We start from the raw sequence: 14,908 nt of genomic DNA on the forward strand, positions 1-14,908 counted from the left end.
CTGCTCTATGATACCCACCACCCTTTCCTAACAAATCTAAAGCTTGAAGCTACCAACAAGTCTTAACACATCTCAATAGCAGATTCATAGAGCGCACAGGAAACTTATCTGGGCCAGTGTCTCAGCAGCTGAAATTTTCTTAAGGCATGGCTGCTTGTTCAGCCCCCAAAAAATGATCCACATATTTTCTCATTGTTACTGTCAAAGCCTGGTTGAGTAGCAACTATTTGTTTTGTAAATTGTGCAAATATTTGACACTTCACAATCATCAATGATAACTTTCTTTTCTTTTTTCTTAGCTGGAGGGCTTGTTAGCATTGGCAGACTTTTTTTAATGGTTTGGACAGCAGACAAAGCTTTTAAGGGCCTCCTGGAAAAGTGGAGCTTGTTGGTACCAGACACATGCTTAAATCTGCAGCTGGCAGCTAAACAATTTTCCAAGATCTCTACATGTTCTGGATCTATTACAGTTGATCATTGTTTCTTGTATTTATATAGAAGTATTCTACAGTAACTGGAAACAGAATAAGTTCGGTAGACATGTAGAATATCCAGTAGAATGAGTTGCCACTTTAATTACAATTGACTCTCAAAGAAGGCCACAAAGAAGAAATACACTCCAAGCAATTCAAACATTAACAAGTTAGCAGGCCCATCAATATAAGAAAAACAGTAATAGGGAAGGTAGATTCAGAAGGCATTAACAGGATGTTGAATTCACTGCTCAGAAAAATGTTAGTCTCCTAGTCTTGTGCATGAAATGGGTTTTCCCCCCAGATTTATTAATACTGTAACACAATTTGCTTATTAGTTCTACATATTTATATCCAACTAATAACTAGAAACACCTTTATAAAAGGGAAAAAGGAAGATGATCAAAATTATTTTATATCTCAGATATCAGGAAATCCAGAAGTCATAAAAATATAATTACCATACAGAAGAATATATCTAAACTAAAGGGACCCATATCTAAGCACAAAATTAATTTATTTTTATATACACCTCATACGCAATATTTTAATAATTCTATACATGAAACAAAGATTGTGTACCTCAAACCCTCAGAAAGCGAATTCCAGATTTTTGAGTATTTTGGAGTTCTCGATAAGAGATTGTAAATCCTTTAAAGGTAATATTCAAATTGCAAACGTAATTCTTAAACATGGATAAAACCAACACTTTTGGTAAGAGAAAGTATATTTAAGAAGCTCTGGAGAAAATGTCCTGAATAACTATGCACTCTTCATTCACGCATAGCCAAAGTATTTATTTACTAATGCAACCAGTTTTGTGTTTGGTGATTGCAAAATGTTTTTCAGCCATTTGTGTTGTGCTGAGACTTCAGTTTATAAACTTTTTGAAAGCAGCTGTTTCCAAGGCCACAAAAAAAAATCCTAAATCCTAAATTCTATGCTTTCAGACAGCACTTGGTGATTGTAGCAGCAATCACTTTTGACAGTAGTTATGGCAACCCACCATAGGCAATCCTTCCATCCGTCATGCTATTGCTTAACAATAGTTTGCTCTGAGTTTGTGAAAAGTACTATTTTTGCTAGGGGTTGTAGTAGCTGTCAAAATTGACAAGTCACTCAGGCCTTTTGACCACACTGCTGTAGTAATGACAACTTCCATGTGAACCGTTAGCGCTTACAAAGGTTCACTTTTTATTCCTTTTATTTATCCACAGTACTTTCTGGTCCTCAATAACACTGGCTAACACACATTTTGGTGCCTCAAATGTTAAGACTTGTTTCTGGTTATATCTGAACTGCTGATTCCAAAAATGGCACCAGTTTTTCCCTATCAGCACTATTTTTTTATATATATGGGACATATGCCATATACCACTCTTCACTCTGCTCACCAGTAAAAAAAACCAGCATATTTTCTTGGACTTTAACACTTACGTCACAGCTATGCCTGTTGAAATGAAAGCACATATCCTCTATTCATTGTGTATAGCCGTCTGCCTTCTTGTTGTCAATAAAGTTTTTCATAACAAGAACAGATGAAGACCAAGCACATGTCTCGATTTCATTGATACTCTGAAATGTGGGTCGTTTATAAGTTGTCTGTGGACTATTGAAAATTCCTGCCTTCAGTTTTTCCATGGTAAATCAAAGTAACTTACTGGTATATGCTATGCTTCACCGGGCCTAGCTTTATGTGTAGTGGTGGCAGTATGATTCCATCTACCAAAGATTCATTGGTTACCATATCTGAGAAACTAGATCTGATGCAGTCCATCCAATGCAATTTTATGATATATCCGCAGGAACGGGCCTAAAAATGAAGACACGAAGAAAAAAATGGGTTTTCTTTGTGGGTGGGCTGTGTAATCAGAATTCTTTTGGTAGTGTATAGTGCATTAAAAATAAGTGAAATCCTGACAGTGAAATGATGAGTAAGTACAGCATACAGCAACACCAACGTAAACCCCATTCTGAGACTTAGAAACATCAAGAATTATTTGGACTGCCTAAAAAAATATATGGTATGTACCTAGTCAAAAAATCACTTCCAAAAATCTGGGTCAACTTAATATAGGTATCTGATAAGCCTTTCTAGGGAGGGCAGCCCACCAACAGGGTACCACCACTGAAAAAGCCCTTTCTGATAAACACCTGCCTCTTCTTTTTTGTTGAGGATATCTGGAAGAGATACACCTTTGATGGACTTCCATTATATTTTTATTTTCTCTCAAAAACATGATTTTAAACTATTTCAAGCAATTCTAAGTGGTGATTAGGCAAAAGAAAGCAAGATATAAATACATATTCAATTCTATTACTTCTTTAATGTTACAGTTCTGAACCATTTTTCCTTCAGAAACTCTGCCTTTCACTGTTATATACAATAATTCCATAGTGGTGGCTTTGTCTAGATCCCAGCCACTGACATACAAATAAAAATTAAAGCAGTTATACTTGAAAGTGTGTTATAGATAGGCTAACACCCATAAATAAATGAGCTAAATTCCATTTTCTGACCAGCTTGCTCCTGGAAGTCTAGAATCATTATTACAACTGAGAAATAATTTACTGTAACATCTATTAATCTTTCACGCTTTATAAAAACACCTATTAATCATTAACCTTTAAAGAAACAATTTAAATATAGAATGTGTGACTATGTCTCTTATACCTTTCCCTCTCTGGCTTAATGGGATCTGTTTGATAAGACAGTGAGTTTGAGCTTTCTTTGAATGTTTCTCGTTCAAAATGCTTTCTTGTCTGGAAGGCATAAAGAGAATCCAAGCAAAACAATCTGGGTTTCTTAAACATCAAACCATCATTAATTTACTCTGTGCAGTCAGAGCTGTTTTTAATACTGTAACCATAATGATCAAATATCTATGATGTAGTTCTAATTATTCAGACTGGCTTTAGGGAAATCATGAACATAATTTAGTCACTGTTTGCTCCATTTATTTTAGTGGCTCCACCCAGGACATTAAAAACAGTTCACTGCACCCAGGAAAAAGTCACATCAGATTCAATTTCAGTGCATAGAGGAAGAAGGCAGAAAACATACATAAGTGAGAGTAAGTTCCACTAAAAACAGTGAGCCTTATTTATCTGGAAACATTGCGTATATACAATATATGTAGGAATTAACACAGGACTTTCTCTCCCAGCACTCTGAATTGTCAGTTGACTGAACATTGCTTTGGACTGCAATGTTGATATTTATTTTATTTATTTACCATATTTGTAGCCCGCCCCTCTCAACCCCGAAAGGGATTCGGAGCAGCCATGGTATGGTCTTTTTGCACAATTTCTCACCACCCTGGAAGGATGTTCATTTGGAGGTTGAACCATAAACTCAAAGGTTATATTATTTAATGCAGGGCACTTTCTTTTGCCACCAAGGAAGAAAATTCTATAGGCACTTCTCCCTAGTGGGGGAAAAAATTAAAGCATATACAGTAAAACCCAGCTCATCCGAGCCTCCGTGCAATCCGAGCAGGTGAACGGGGAGGGCCGCAAAGGCCCTCCCCGTTCACCTGCTCACTGGCGTGCATGTTGCTAGGTAGATAGCAAGCTACCTAGCAACATGCACGGGGTGCTCACCCCTTGGGAGGTGCCCCCTGCGTGTTGCTAGGTAGATAGCAAGCTACCTAGCAACACGCAGGGGGCACCTCCCAAGGGGCGAGTGCCCTGTGCGTGTTGCTAGGTAGCTTGCTATCTACCTAGCAACACGCACGGCCGGCTCCTTCGCCACACCGGGCGCCAGTGTTGCCGGCCCCCGGCGTGACGAAGGAGCCAAGGCACGGGCGGGTGGGCGGGTGAACGGGGAGGGCTTTTGCGGCCCTCCCCCTTCACCCGCTCAATGGCTGGCCCAAATGCCCGCTGAACTGAGAGGTTTCCTGAGTGGGAAGTGGCTTCCTCCCTTTGGAGGCCACTTGGAACCAGGGAAGCGACACCCGCTCCCCTGGCTCCAAGCTGCCGCCAAAGGGAGAGCAACCTACCTGGTAATCCGAGTGATCCGGGTGGACCGAGCTGAGGTCCACCCGCTTAACTCGGACTACTGAGGTTCTACTGTAGCATGCAATTATGTATTTTCTGAACTATGTGTTTTTTTGTTTGATTTTTGAAGACAAGAAAAACCCAAACACATTAATTTTAATATATTTATTTAGTAGTCCAAAAATAATTTCCCAGCTTGGGTATGAGGGTCACCATAATTGACTCAGTGGTAATTAACTACCCTAACACTAAATCTATTTGCTATTATAAAACCCATCCCTGGTCTTTCGATCAGTGGTTCACAAACTTTGGTCCTCCGTGTATTCTGTACTTAAGCTCTCAAAATTCTTGACCAAGTTTGTTGGATCTTTTGGGAGCAAAACACCAAAATGCCTCAAGGACCAAAATTTGGGGGACACTGGTTTAGGCCCAAGAAATCAGGGGCTGCCTTTATTGTGATAGGTGGAATGAGAATCTAGGAGTCATCCATGACTTACCTTCCATACGGACTTGCTATTTTTATTGTGTGCCTTCTCCTTGTTTCTAATGTATGGTGACCCTAAGGCCAACCTATCATAGACTGACTTGGCAAAATTTACCAAGACATTTGAGAGTGAGTTTTGCCTTTGCCTTCCATCAAGGCTAAGAAAGTTGTGTCTTGCCCAAGGTAATGCAGTTGGTTTCCATGGCTGAACAGGGATTTGAATGCTGGCCTTCAGCACTCCGACCAGAACACTATACTGGCTATTTCAGCAGGGCTTAGGCAATGCTCCGCTTTCGAAAATATGTAGCATGAATCAGACCCTGGAAAAACTGATGTGCTGGATTTCCGCAGAGAGACTCTCTCAACCAACCAAAACTGCAATTCAGACAAAAATAACAAGAGGAGAATATGCTGCAATATATTTTGCCTTTACCCTAGCACCACACACCTTGTCCCAATACGGACAATGTCTACGGCTTAGAAATGGAGATGTGCACCAACCCCAGAGTTGGACATGGCTAGATTTAATGTCAGGGGAAAACCTTTACCTTTACCTATGCTATAAAATTGATCGGTATATATATGGCTGGAAAAATGTACTTAAAAATGCACCTGTTCCAACTGACAAATTCTACTGGAGAACAATCCTACAGAAACTATCTTGTTAGTAACTTAGGGACTGCCTGTTGTTGTTTGTTCATTCAGTCACTTCCAACTCTTCATGACCTCATGGACCAGTCCACACCAGAGCTCCCTGTCAGCCATCAAGGTCAAGCCAGTCACTTCAAGGATACCATCTATCCATCTTGCCTCTTCCTTTTTCCTTCCATTTTCCCCAGCATCATTCTCTTCTCCAAGCTTTCCTGTCTTCTCATTATGTGGCCAAAGTACTGCATCCTTGCCTCTAATATACTTCCCTCCAATGAGCAGCTGGGCATTATTTCCAGGAGTATGGACTGGTTGGATCTTCTTGTGGTCCAAGGCACTCTCAGAATTTTCCTCCAATACCACAGTTCAAAAGCATCTATCTTTCTTTGTTCTGCCTTCCTTGTGGTCCAGCTCTCCCTTCCATAGGTTACTTCTGGGAACACCACTGCTTTAACTATGGGGACCTTCTTTGCCAGTGTGATGTCTCTACTCTTCACTATTTCACTGTATGCCTTCCACCAGCGATGAGGCTTCCCTTAAGCGTCGCTTTGTTTGTGTGCCAGGCGCCCTCTAGCGGCCAGAGCGGTCCCTACCGGCTTCTCCTGAAAAAAAAAAGTTCCAGGAGGAAAGTTTGGGGAAAGTTTGGAAGCCGCTTCAAAGTGGCGTCTCTTCCTCCTCACCCCCCCCCCCCCCCGCCGCCGCCCGCCCCGCGCCTTAAACGCGCTCTCCGCCCCAATCCGTTCTCCTCCCGGCTCTTTTTTTTTCCTGGCGGGCTGCGCGTGAAAAACTGACATGATGACATCCACCCGCCAGTGCCCGCCTTCCTTCCCGGTGTCTGTTCAAATAGCAATGCCCTAAAAACCTCCGGCCGCCGAGCCCGGGACCCACACCACAGCTCTTCTCCCGGGGAAGAGAAGGCAGGAGGGCTTCCGGAGTCTTGGGGAGGATGGCGGAGGCCGGGGAGCCGCCGGGGGGCCCCCTTTAAAGAGGCCCTTCTCCTGGAGGAGCCTTCTTTGGGCCACGCGTGGACGGGAGTCTCCCCAGGATGCCGCCCCACCTGGCGCTGCTGGGCTTGCTCTTGGCGGCACTGGGGCTGCTTTGGCCGGCGGCGGAGGCGCGACCGGAGCCCAGCAGGAGGCGGCAGCAGCAGCTCCAGCAGCTCTTGGACCCCGGGCGATGCGCCTTGCCCCGAGCGGTGAGCCCCGCCGAGCAGGAGGAGGAGGAGGAGGAGGAGGCCGAGGCCGGCTGGGTGGAGGGGAAACGCGGAGTGGATCTCCAGCTTGGGTGGGATGCCTTCCGCATGAGAGGGTGCCCCAGACTTGCCCAGAGCCATGAATGGAACACGAGTGCAGTTTGACAGCACTTGAACTGCCTTGGCTCAGGCTAGCACTCGTAGCACTGAGCAGCAGGGTTAGTTCAAGAGGAGTCATAGCCCTTTGGTTGCAAAAGTCTGGCAAGGGGTTGGACTGGATGGCCTTTGGGGCCTCCGGGCGCATCTACGCCAGGTATGGGCAAACTTCGGCCCTCCGGGTGGTTTGGACTCCAAGGCCTACCATTCCTAACAGCCGGTAGGCCGTTAGGAATGGTGGGAGTTGGAGTCCCAAACACCCGGAGGGCCGAAGTTTGCCCATGCCTGATCTACGCTGGATCATGAATGCGGTTTGACACGTCGTGAACCTCCATGGCTCAACGGTGTGGAATCATTACAATTGCAGGGTTGCTGTGAGTTTTCCTGGCTGTGTGGCCATGTTCTCTCATGACGTTTTGCCCACATCTATGGCAGGCATCCTCAGAGGTTGTGAGGTATAATGCAAACTTAGCAAGGGAGGTTTATATATCTGTGAAAAGTTCAGGGTGTGAGAAAGAACTCTTGTCTGTTGAATGTTGCATTTAATCACCTTGATTACCATTGAAAAGCCTTGCAGCTTCAAGACTTGGATGATTCCTGCCTGGGAGAATCCTTTGTTGGGAGGTGTTAGCCGGTACTGATTGTTTCATGTCCGGAATTCCCGTTTTCAGAGTGTTCTTTATTTACTGTCCTGATTTTAGAGTTTTTAAAATACTGGTAGCCAGTTTTTGTTCATTTTCATGGTTTCCTCCTTTCTCTTGAAATTGTCCACATGCTTGTGGATTTCAGTGGCTTCTCTGTGGAATCTGACACGGTGGTTGTGAGATTGGTCCAGCATTTCTGTGTTCTCAAATAATAAGCTGTGTCCAGGTTGATTCATTGCATTTGCACTCTGCACCCTCCGGCAGAGAAGGCTGAAACGAACGCTTCCAGGATTCCATAGCAATTAAAGCAGTGTCGAGCCGCATTCATTCCACAATGTCCACAGATGGGCCCCTAAGGTTGGGAGAGACCCCAAGGGCCCTGCAGGCCAACCCCCAAGGCGAGTCCTTTCAAGGCGAGCGACCCCTAAAAGTGTGAATGAAAGGCCTGAAGCTGTCGCTCCACATCCGAGTCATCCGCTTCTTCTGCCACTCAAGCTAGCAGGTTCTCCATTGGAAGGGAAAATGCACCTTCCGGGGATTGGGCTCGGCCTCGGGAAAACTGTATCTCCCGAGGCAATCTTGCCCGTCGCGGGGCTTTGGAAAAATGAGCTCTATTTGCACTTATGTTCGCAGAATACCCGGCCAGGTCAGCAGAACTTTGGGCGAAAAATGAATTATTTTGTAGCACAACATCCAGAATCCTCTGTTCTGTTCAGATCAGCAGGGCTTGGGGAAAGTTAGTTATTTTAAATGGCAATTTTCGGAATTCCCCTTAGAATCCCATCTAGCTTTTGAACTGCAGCTCTGCAAATCCCCCAACCTGATCAGCAGGGTTAGGAAAGTTAGTTTACACTACAGCTCCCAGAATTTTCTCCAGCTCCGGGAAATGTAGTTATTTTTGGACTTTAGAAAAGTCCATTTTGAGCTATGGCTGGGAGCCATAGCTCAAAATGATTAACTTTCCCAAACCCCTGCAGAACTTCCCCAAGACCAAGGCTTGGTACTCCATTGAAACCAGGGGAAGTGTACAGTTAGGAGGGATATCATGAGGTGCACAATTCGGATGGAAAGGGAACCCATCTGATTTTTGCTTCTTAGATTGTATCTACACCAAGCATGGGCAAATTTTGGCCCTCCAGATGTTTTGGACTTCAATTCCCACAATTCTCAACAGTCGGTAGGCTTTTATGGAGTGTGAGAATTGAAGTCCAAAACACCTGGAAGGCCAAAGTTTGCCCGTGCCTGATCTACACTGTAAAATTAATTCAGCTTGACACCACTTTAACTGCCAGGGCTCAATGCTATGGAATCACAGGAGTTGTAGTTTTGCAAGGTCACTGCCAAAGAGTGCTGGTGTCCCACCAAGCTACAACTCTCAGGCTTCCACAGCATTGAGCCATGGCAGTTAAAGTGGTGTCAAATGAGCCACGGGATTACTAGTGGGATATTGTGCAGGAAATGTCCTATGAACTGCGTTCACCTGCATGCAACATACTTAGTACAAATTCAAACTATATGTTATGTGTTTTTGTGTGCTTATGGTCAAGCACAGATTAAAAGAATGAAATTTGTGATCTTGTGGGAGAATCATATGTTTCAATAAAACATGCATAACAACATGTACATCTTCTTCATCTTGTTATTGTTGTGTACATGAAAGCCAACTTTGGCCTATCCTGCCTTGAGAAGATTTATTCAAAATTTATTTATCCCACAATATCAGCTTTCAACTGGGTTATCTGCGTCCACATTGCCATATATTCCAGTTTAAAGAAGAAAATGTAGGATTTTATTCAGTTGTGTGGAAGGGGCCTGAGCCAAGGCAATTAAAGTGGTGTCAAGCTGCATTCATTCTACAGTGTAGATGCATCCTAAGAGCAGCATTTAAACTATAATATCACATTGGCCATCACATTATTATTATACATATATGAATACCAAAATAATAATTTATTTTGCCTTTGTGGTCATTGCTATTATAGTATAATATTAAGCATCTATAATTTCAGGCTATAGGCTGTTGTTCCATACTATAATGGTATTTAAACAAGTTTCCTCCTAGCTGTAGCACTTTTCAAACCACAAGAACTGTGTAATGATTATTGGGAGATAACTTATCAGAGCTGGGTGGTTGTCCCTATTTGGTCTTGGTATTATCTTTCTAGAGTGTCTGGTTTCTGCTTGGTGAATCACAGATTTCAAAAGTAGAATCCACAAACTACTTAATCCATGCTGGAATAGTTGCATGGATTTCTGTTGAAGAATTCCAGAATAGATGAGCTGTAATTCGGGTTGTTTTTTTGTTTTTGTTTTTTTAATCCTCATGCATGTACCATCTATAGATCTGCAATGAGCCTAGAATTGTTTATATTAATATCAACAGTATTTGCTTTGATGTTGGTCTGGTTAGGAGTAGGGAGCATGCTTGTGAAAAGGATGGTTTGAAAATTGCTTTGCAGACTTACTTTAAATTAACTGGTAAATATAAAATTGGTCTACACCAGGCATAGGCAAACTAAGGCCCGGGGGTCAGATGCGGATCCCTGAGCGCTTAACTCAGGCCCATCTCATTTTCCCTGTCCTCTTGGCATAAAGCTGCAGCAGCCCACTACATCCTTATGCAGAAAGGATGTGGGAGGAAGGCACACAGCAGCTGAGAATTCTCTGGAGTGCTCTCAGCCACCGCATGTCTTGCCCTCCTCCTGGCATAAGGATGAGGTGAGCAGCCCTGTCTTTATGCTGGGAGGACAGCTTGAGGAAGGCATGCAGTGGCTGAGAGCCCTTTGGGATGCTCTCAGACATTGCCTGCCTCACTCTCCTCCCGGCATAATGCTGAGAGGACAACCTGAATATTGAGAGAGGAGGATTGGGGCAGTCACAAACATGTCTCGTTTTTCTCTTGGCATAAGGATGGGGTGAGCAGCCCTGTCCTTATGCCAGGAGGATGACCTGAGAATGACCCACCCCTCCTGGCCCCACCCTCTCCCAGGCCCTCCCCCTCCTAGGTCCATCCCACCCAGCACATGCCTGGCTACTCTCTTTCCCGGACCAGCTCTCCCAGCCGGGCTGACAATGCAGCCCCAAGGCAAAAAAGTTTGCTCATGCCTGGTCTACACAAACAATTCTTGTTTGTGTTATTTATCGCTTTTTTCATTTAGATGTTCTCAGTGGTTATGATGGCTAGGGGATTCTGAGACCTTCAGTCCAAAAGCCTCTTCTCCCTGCTGCTAAATCTCTTGCTAATCCTGAATATATTTGTCTTAGCTGAGTTATTTTCTTGATTTTTTTTTTCTAGCAAAAAGACTTGAACTCTTTCCTCTGGACAATCCGGAGAAACCCTCCTGCCTATCTCTTTGGTACCATCCATGTGCCTTACACTCGTGTGTGGGACTTTATCCCAGATAACTCCAAGGCTGCTTTTCAGACCAGCTCCAGCGTGTACTTTGAGTTGGATCTCACTGACCCTTACACCATCTCTGGCCTGGCCAGCTGTCAGCTGCTGCCTCATGGGGAGAACTTGCAAAATGTGCTTCCCCGGGACCTTTATCACCGTCTCAAGCGCCACCTTGAGTATGTCAAGTTGATGCTGCCTCACTGGATGACCCCAGACCAAAGGGGCAAAGGGCTTTATGCTGATTACCTCTTCAATGCTATTGCTGGAAACTGGGAGCGCAAGCGACCTGTCTGGGTGATGTTGATGGTCAACTCCCTCACTGAGACAGACATCCGCTCCCGGGGTGTCCCTGTACTGGACCTCTATTTGGCTCAGGAAGCAGAGAGGATGAAGAAAAGGACAGGAGCTGTGGAGAGAGTGGAAGAGCAATGCCATCCTCTGAATGGGCTGAACTTCTCCCAGGTAAGATGGAGCAAACTACACGTGTACATTCAAGCCTTGAAGGCAAGTTACTCCCTTTAAGAAAACAACAATCCTAATCTGTATGAGATTGAGCTAACCAGAACCTCAGAGTTCAAGCCATTGTGTTTCTTAGGTTAAAACAGTATTTCTAAAACTCTAGCCTTCCAAATATGACACCTGGGAGTTTGAGAAGCACTGGTTTAAAGTTTCTCTGCATCTACTAATATATCCTTTCTATAAAACTAGTGTGAAGAGGACCACAGCAAGTGAGCTCTCTTTTCTGGTAGTCTCCCATACAAATATTAAACACAGAACTTGGAGAAGTTACTTTCTTGTACTATAATTCTCAGAATTTTTCAGCAAGCACATTCTGTGACTCTGTTGACAAGAGAGGTTTTGACAGTTACAGTATTGTTGCTTGGCTGCACACTGTTGACCACATCCTTATGTGGCTCAGCCACATATATTCTGGTTTTGATCTGTGAAATGTTGGAAAGTATGGGACTACATGAAGGCGTGCATTGTGCTGGTTAACTAATTTGTCTGTTGTTTGTTATCACATTAACATATGAGGTTTTTAAATCAGGCTTGTCCCTTGTTTACAGCCACATTGACACTCTTTGCTTTTACAATCTATGCATATATCAGTTGATTTAGGTAATGGGCTTCAGATGCTTTTCTGAAGAATAAATTGTCTGAGCTGTTTGCGATAGAACAAGTGTTTTTCATTAACAATCTCCAAAATATCACCTGTGAAAATATGTAATTAGTTGATAGGCCTGCCAAAAATAGATGGCTAGATTGGAATGAAATGGGAAAAACATGCTAGCAGAAACATGATTTACTAGCACTAAGTATCCAATTTGCTTGTTTGTAGAAACAACTTCACCCCTTTTACAGTCCCAACAAAAATGCAATGTGTATGAAAAGGCCCAGGGCTTTCTCGAGAAAATCTTATATTATACACAAAGGGAGTGGGAGAGTTTTAGCCTTTCAGATGTTGCACCATGGTTCCCATTATCCTTGACCCTGCTGGTTGTAACTAATGGAAACTAGAGTTCAACATGACTACTCAGTTCTCCACTTTGCTGAGTGCTTTTGATCAATGATTTTCAACTTTCGGCCCTCTAGCTCTTCTGGATTTCAGCTCCCAAAATTCCTAAATATTGGACATAGTTGCTGGATCTCTCGAAACCGAAGTCTGGAACATCTGGAGGATCAAAGTTTGAGAACCATTGCTTTAATCCAGTGATTCTCGATTTTCCTAATGCCATGACCCCTCAATACAGTTCCTCATTTTGTGGTGACCCCCAACCATAACATTTTTTTGTTGCTACTTCATAACTAATTTTGCTATTGCTATCAATTGTTATGTAAATATCTGATATGCAGGATGTATTTTCATTCACTGGACCAAATTTGGCATAAATACCCGATATGCCCAAATTTGAATACTGGTGGGGTTGAGGGGGATTTTGTCATTTGGGAGTTGTAGTTGCTGGAATTTATAATTCACCTACAATCAAAGAGCATTTTGAACTCCACTAACAATGGAATTGAACCAAACTTGGCACACAGGCTCCCATGACCAACAGAAAATACTGGAAGGGTTTGGTGGGCATTGACCTGGAGTTTTGGAGTGGTAATTCACTTACATCTAAAGAGCACTGTGGACTCAAACAATGATGGATCTGTACCAAACTTGGCGCAAATACTCAATATGCCCAAATGTGAACACTGGTGGAGTTTGGGGAAAATAGACCTTGACATTTGGAAGTTGTAGTTGTGGGGATGTATAGTTCACCTACAATCAAAGAACCCCTTGAACCTCATCAACGATAGAATTGGGCCAAACATCCCACACAGAACACCCACAACCAACAGAAAATACTGGAGGGATTTGGGAGGAATTGACAGTGATTTAGGGGAGAAATGGTTCACCTACCTCTGGAGAGCACTGTGAACTAATATGTTTTCTGATGGTCTTTGGCGACCCCTCTGACACCCCCTCACGTCCCCCCCCCCAAGGATCCCAACTCCAAGGCTGAGAAATGCTGCTTTAAACATTCTCTTTCCAAATGTGATTCAATTCTAGACAGAGGCATTTGTAACAAATAAGCACACAGTTTATCTCTTCTATGCAGACACATTCTTTGCAAATGTAAGCAGATAATTATTTATCATCAAATCCTAATGCTTGTTTTATTAGGAAATACTTTCTTAAGATTGTACTAAGATCATATGTTTGACCAATTCAGATCATTTAATAAATTTCTTACCTGGGTGGCAGTTGAAATAATAAAAATGGTTAAAAAGCAGGTTTCTAGTTTATTAACCATTTCTTTATCATTTAAGGAGCCCTGTTAATTAGCAGGCAAACATAAACACCCTAAAGGCAAGCGTAAACAAATACCCATCTGACTTTGGAAGTTAAGCAGGTCAGCCCTGCTTAGTACTTGACTGAGAGACTGCCAAGGAATAGTAGATGCTGCCGGCTATATTTCAGAGGAAGGAACAGGCAAAACCACCTGAGTATTTTTTTTTACCTAAGAAAACCTTATGAAATTTTTGACGTCATCATAAGTTGACAAGTGACTTGAAGTCACACACATTAATTAGCAGGCTAGCAAAATTATGTTCTGGATATTTTAAACAGTAAAAATATTATAAATGTTAATACCTTCAGTCATATATAACTACTGAAAATAGAATTCATTGAAATTAAAATCAAAAATTTAAAAGCTACTTTGAAAATCTAATAAAATAGTTATAGTAAATTCAGTAAATATTTTTCAACTTATGCATATGTAAAGTGAGTGAATGGAAGCAAGATTTTATTTATTTATTCCTAGGTTGGACAAAATATTTGCTGTCGCTTTCTCCATCTCCAAAGAGTTAAATGTCCGTTTCTGACATCAACTACATTCTACTTTAAAAAGATTTTTAAATTAATTAGATAAAAACAAAACATGCCTCGGATGACATTGAAGCTCTGCTGGTCAAATAGTACTTAAAATAGTAAAAAAGCCCTTCATAAAAATGTACTTTGGGAAGCCTTTCAAATGTAAATTATGCTATACATTTTCATTGGTGTAAGTGGAGATTTTTTTTTGTTTTTCAAAAAAGTTCTCTTGGGATAGGAAGTAATACTGTTTTTTTTTTTTAGTCCCAATTTTAACTCTGCCAGTAACAACCCTGTTAATATTTATATCTGCTTTTCTGCATAAGAAAGCAAAAAAGGATGAAAGATTATATGGCCGGGGAAGGCTTTGGCTTATAAAAACCATTAGTTCAAAATGTTTGTTTAAGAAAGTGGAATGATCTTTGTTACATGTGGATATTTTCAGAATTTATCTCTCAAGTCTGAAATATTTGTTCAGAGAGTGTTTGTCAAAAAATCTGTACCAGGTCTTAGAAATACTACTTTTAGACGGTAACATCCAGAATTCTCTATCC

The 14,908-nt window shown here is 42.4% G+C and overlaps 1 protein-coding gene and 1 long non-coding RNA gene across 2 annotated transcripts in view; one reads left to right on the plus strand and one right to left on the minus strand.

Annotated features, from left to right (window-relative positions):
• Positions 1–4,622: 4,622 nt before the first annotated feature.
• Positions 4,623–6,762, minus strand: LOC134298376 (uncharacterized). The gene is made up of 2 exons (XR_010005415.1): positions 6,662–6,762; positions 4,623–6,206 (listed from the first exon to the last, which is right to left on the minus strand). It is a non-coding gene; the product is annotated as an uncharacterized LOC134298376 (long non-coding RNA).
• trabd2b (TraB domain containing 2B) overlaps positions 6,361–14,908 on the plus strand; it is a 424,563-nt gene continuing 416,015 nt past the window's right edge. The window contains exons 1-2 of the mRNA XM_008116345.3: positions 6,361–6,799; positions 10,892–11,452. Coding sequence (XP_008114552.1) covers positions 6,650–6,799; positions 10,892–11,452 — 711 coding nt within the window. The 5' untranslated portion in view covers positions 6,361–6,649. The remainder of the gene's footprint in view (positions 6,800–10,891; positions 11,453–14,908) is intronic.

Source organism: Anolis carolinensis, chromosome 4 (genome assembly GCF_035594765.1).
Source record: "Anolis carolinensis isolate JA03-04 chromosome 4, rAnoCar3.1.pri, whole genome shotgun sequence".
In the NCBI taxonomy this organism is placed as follows: domain Eukaryota; kingdom Metazoa; phylum Chordata; class Lepidosauria; order Squamata; family Dactyloidae; genus Anolis; species Anolis carolinensis.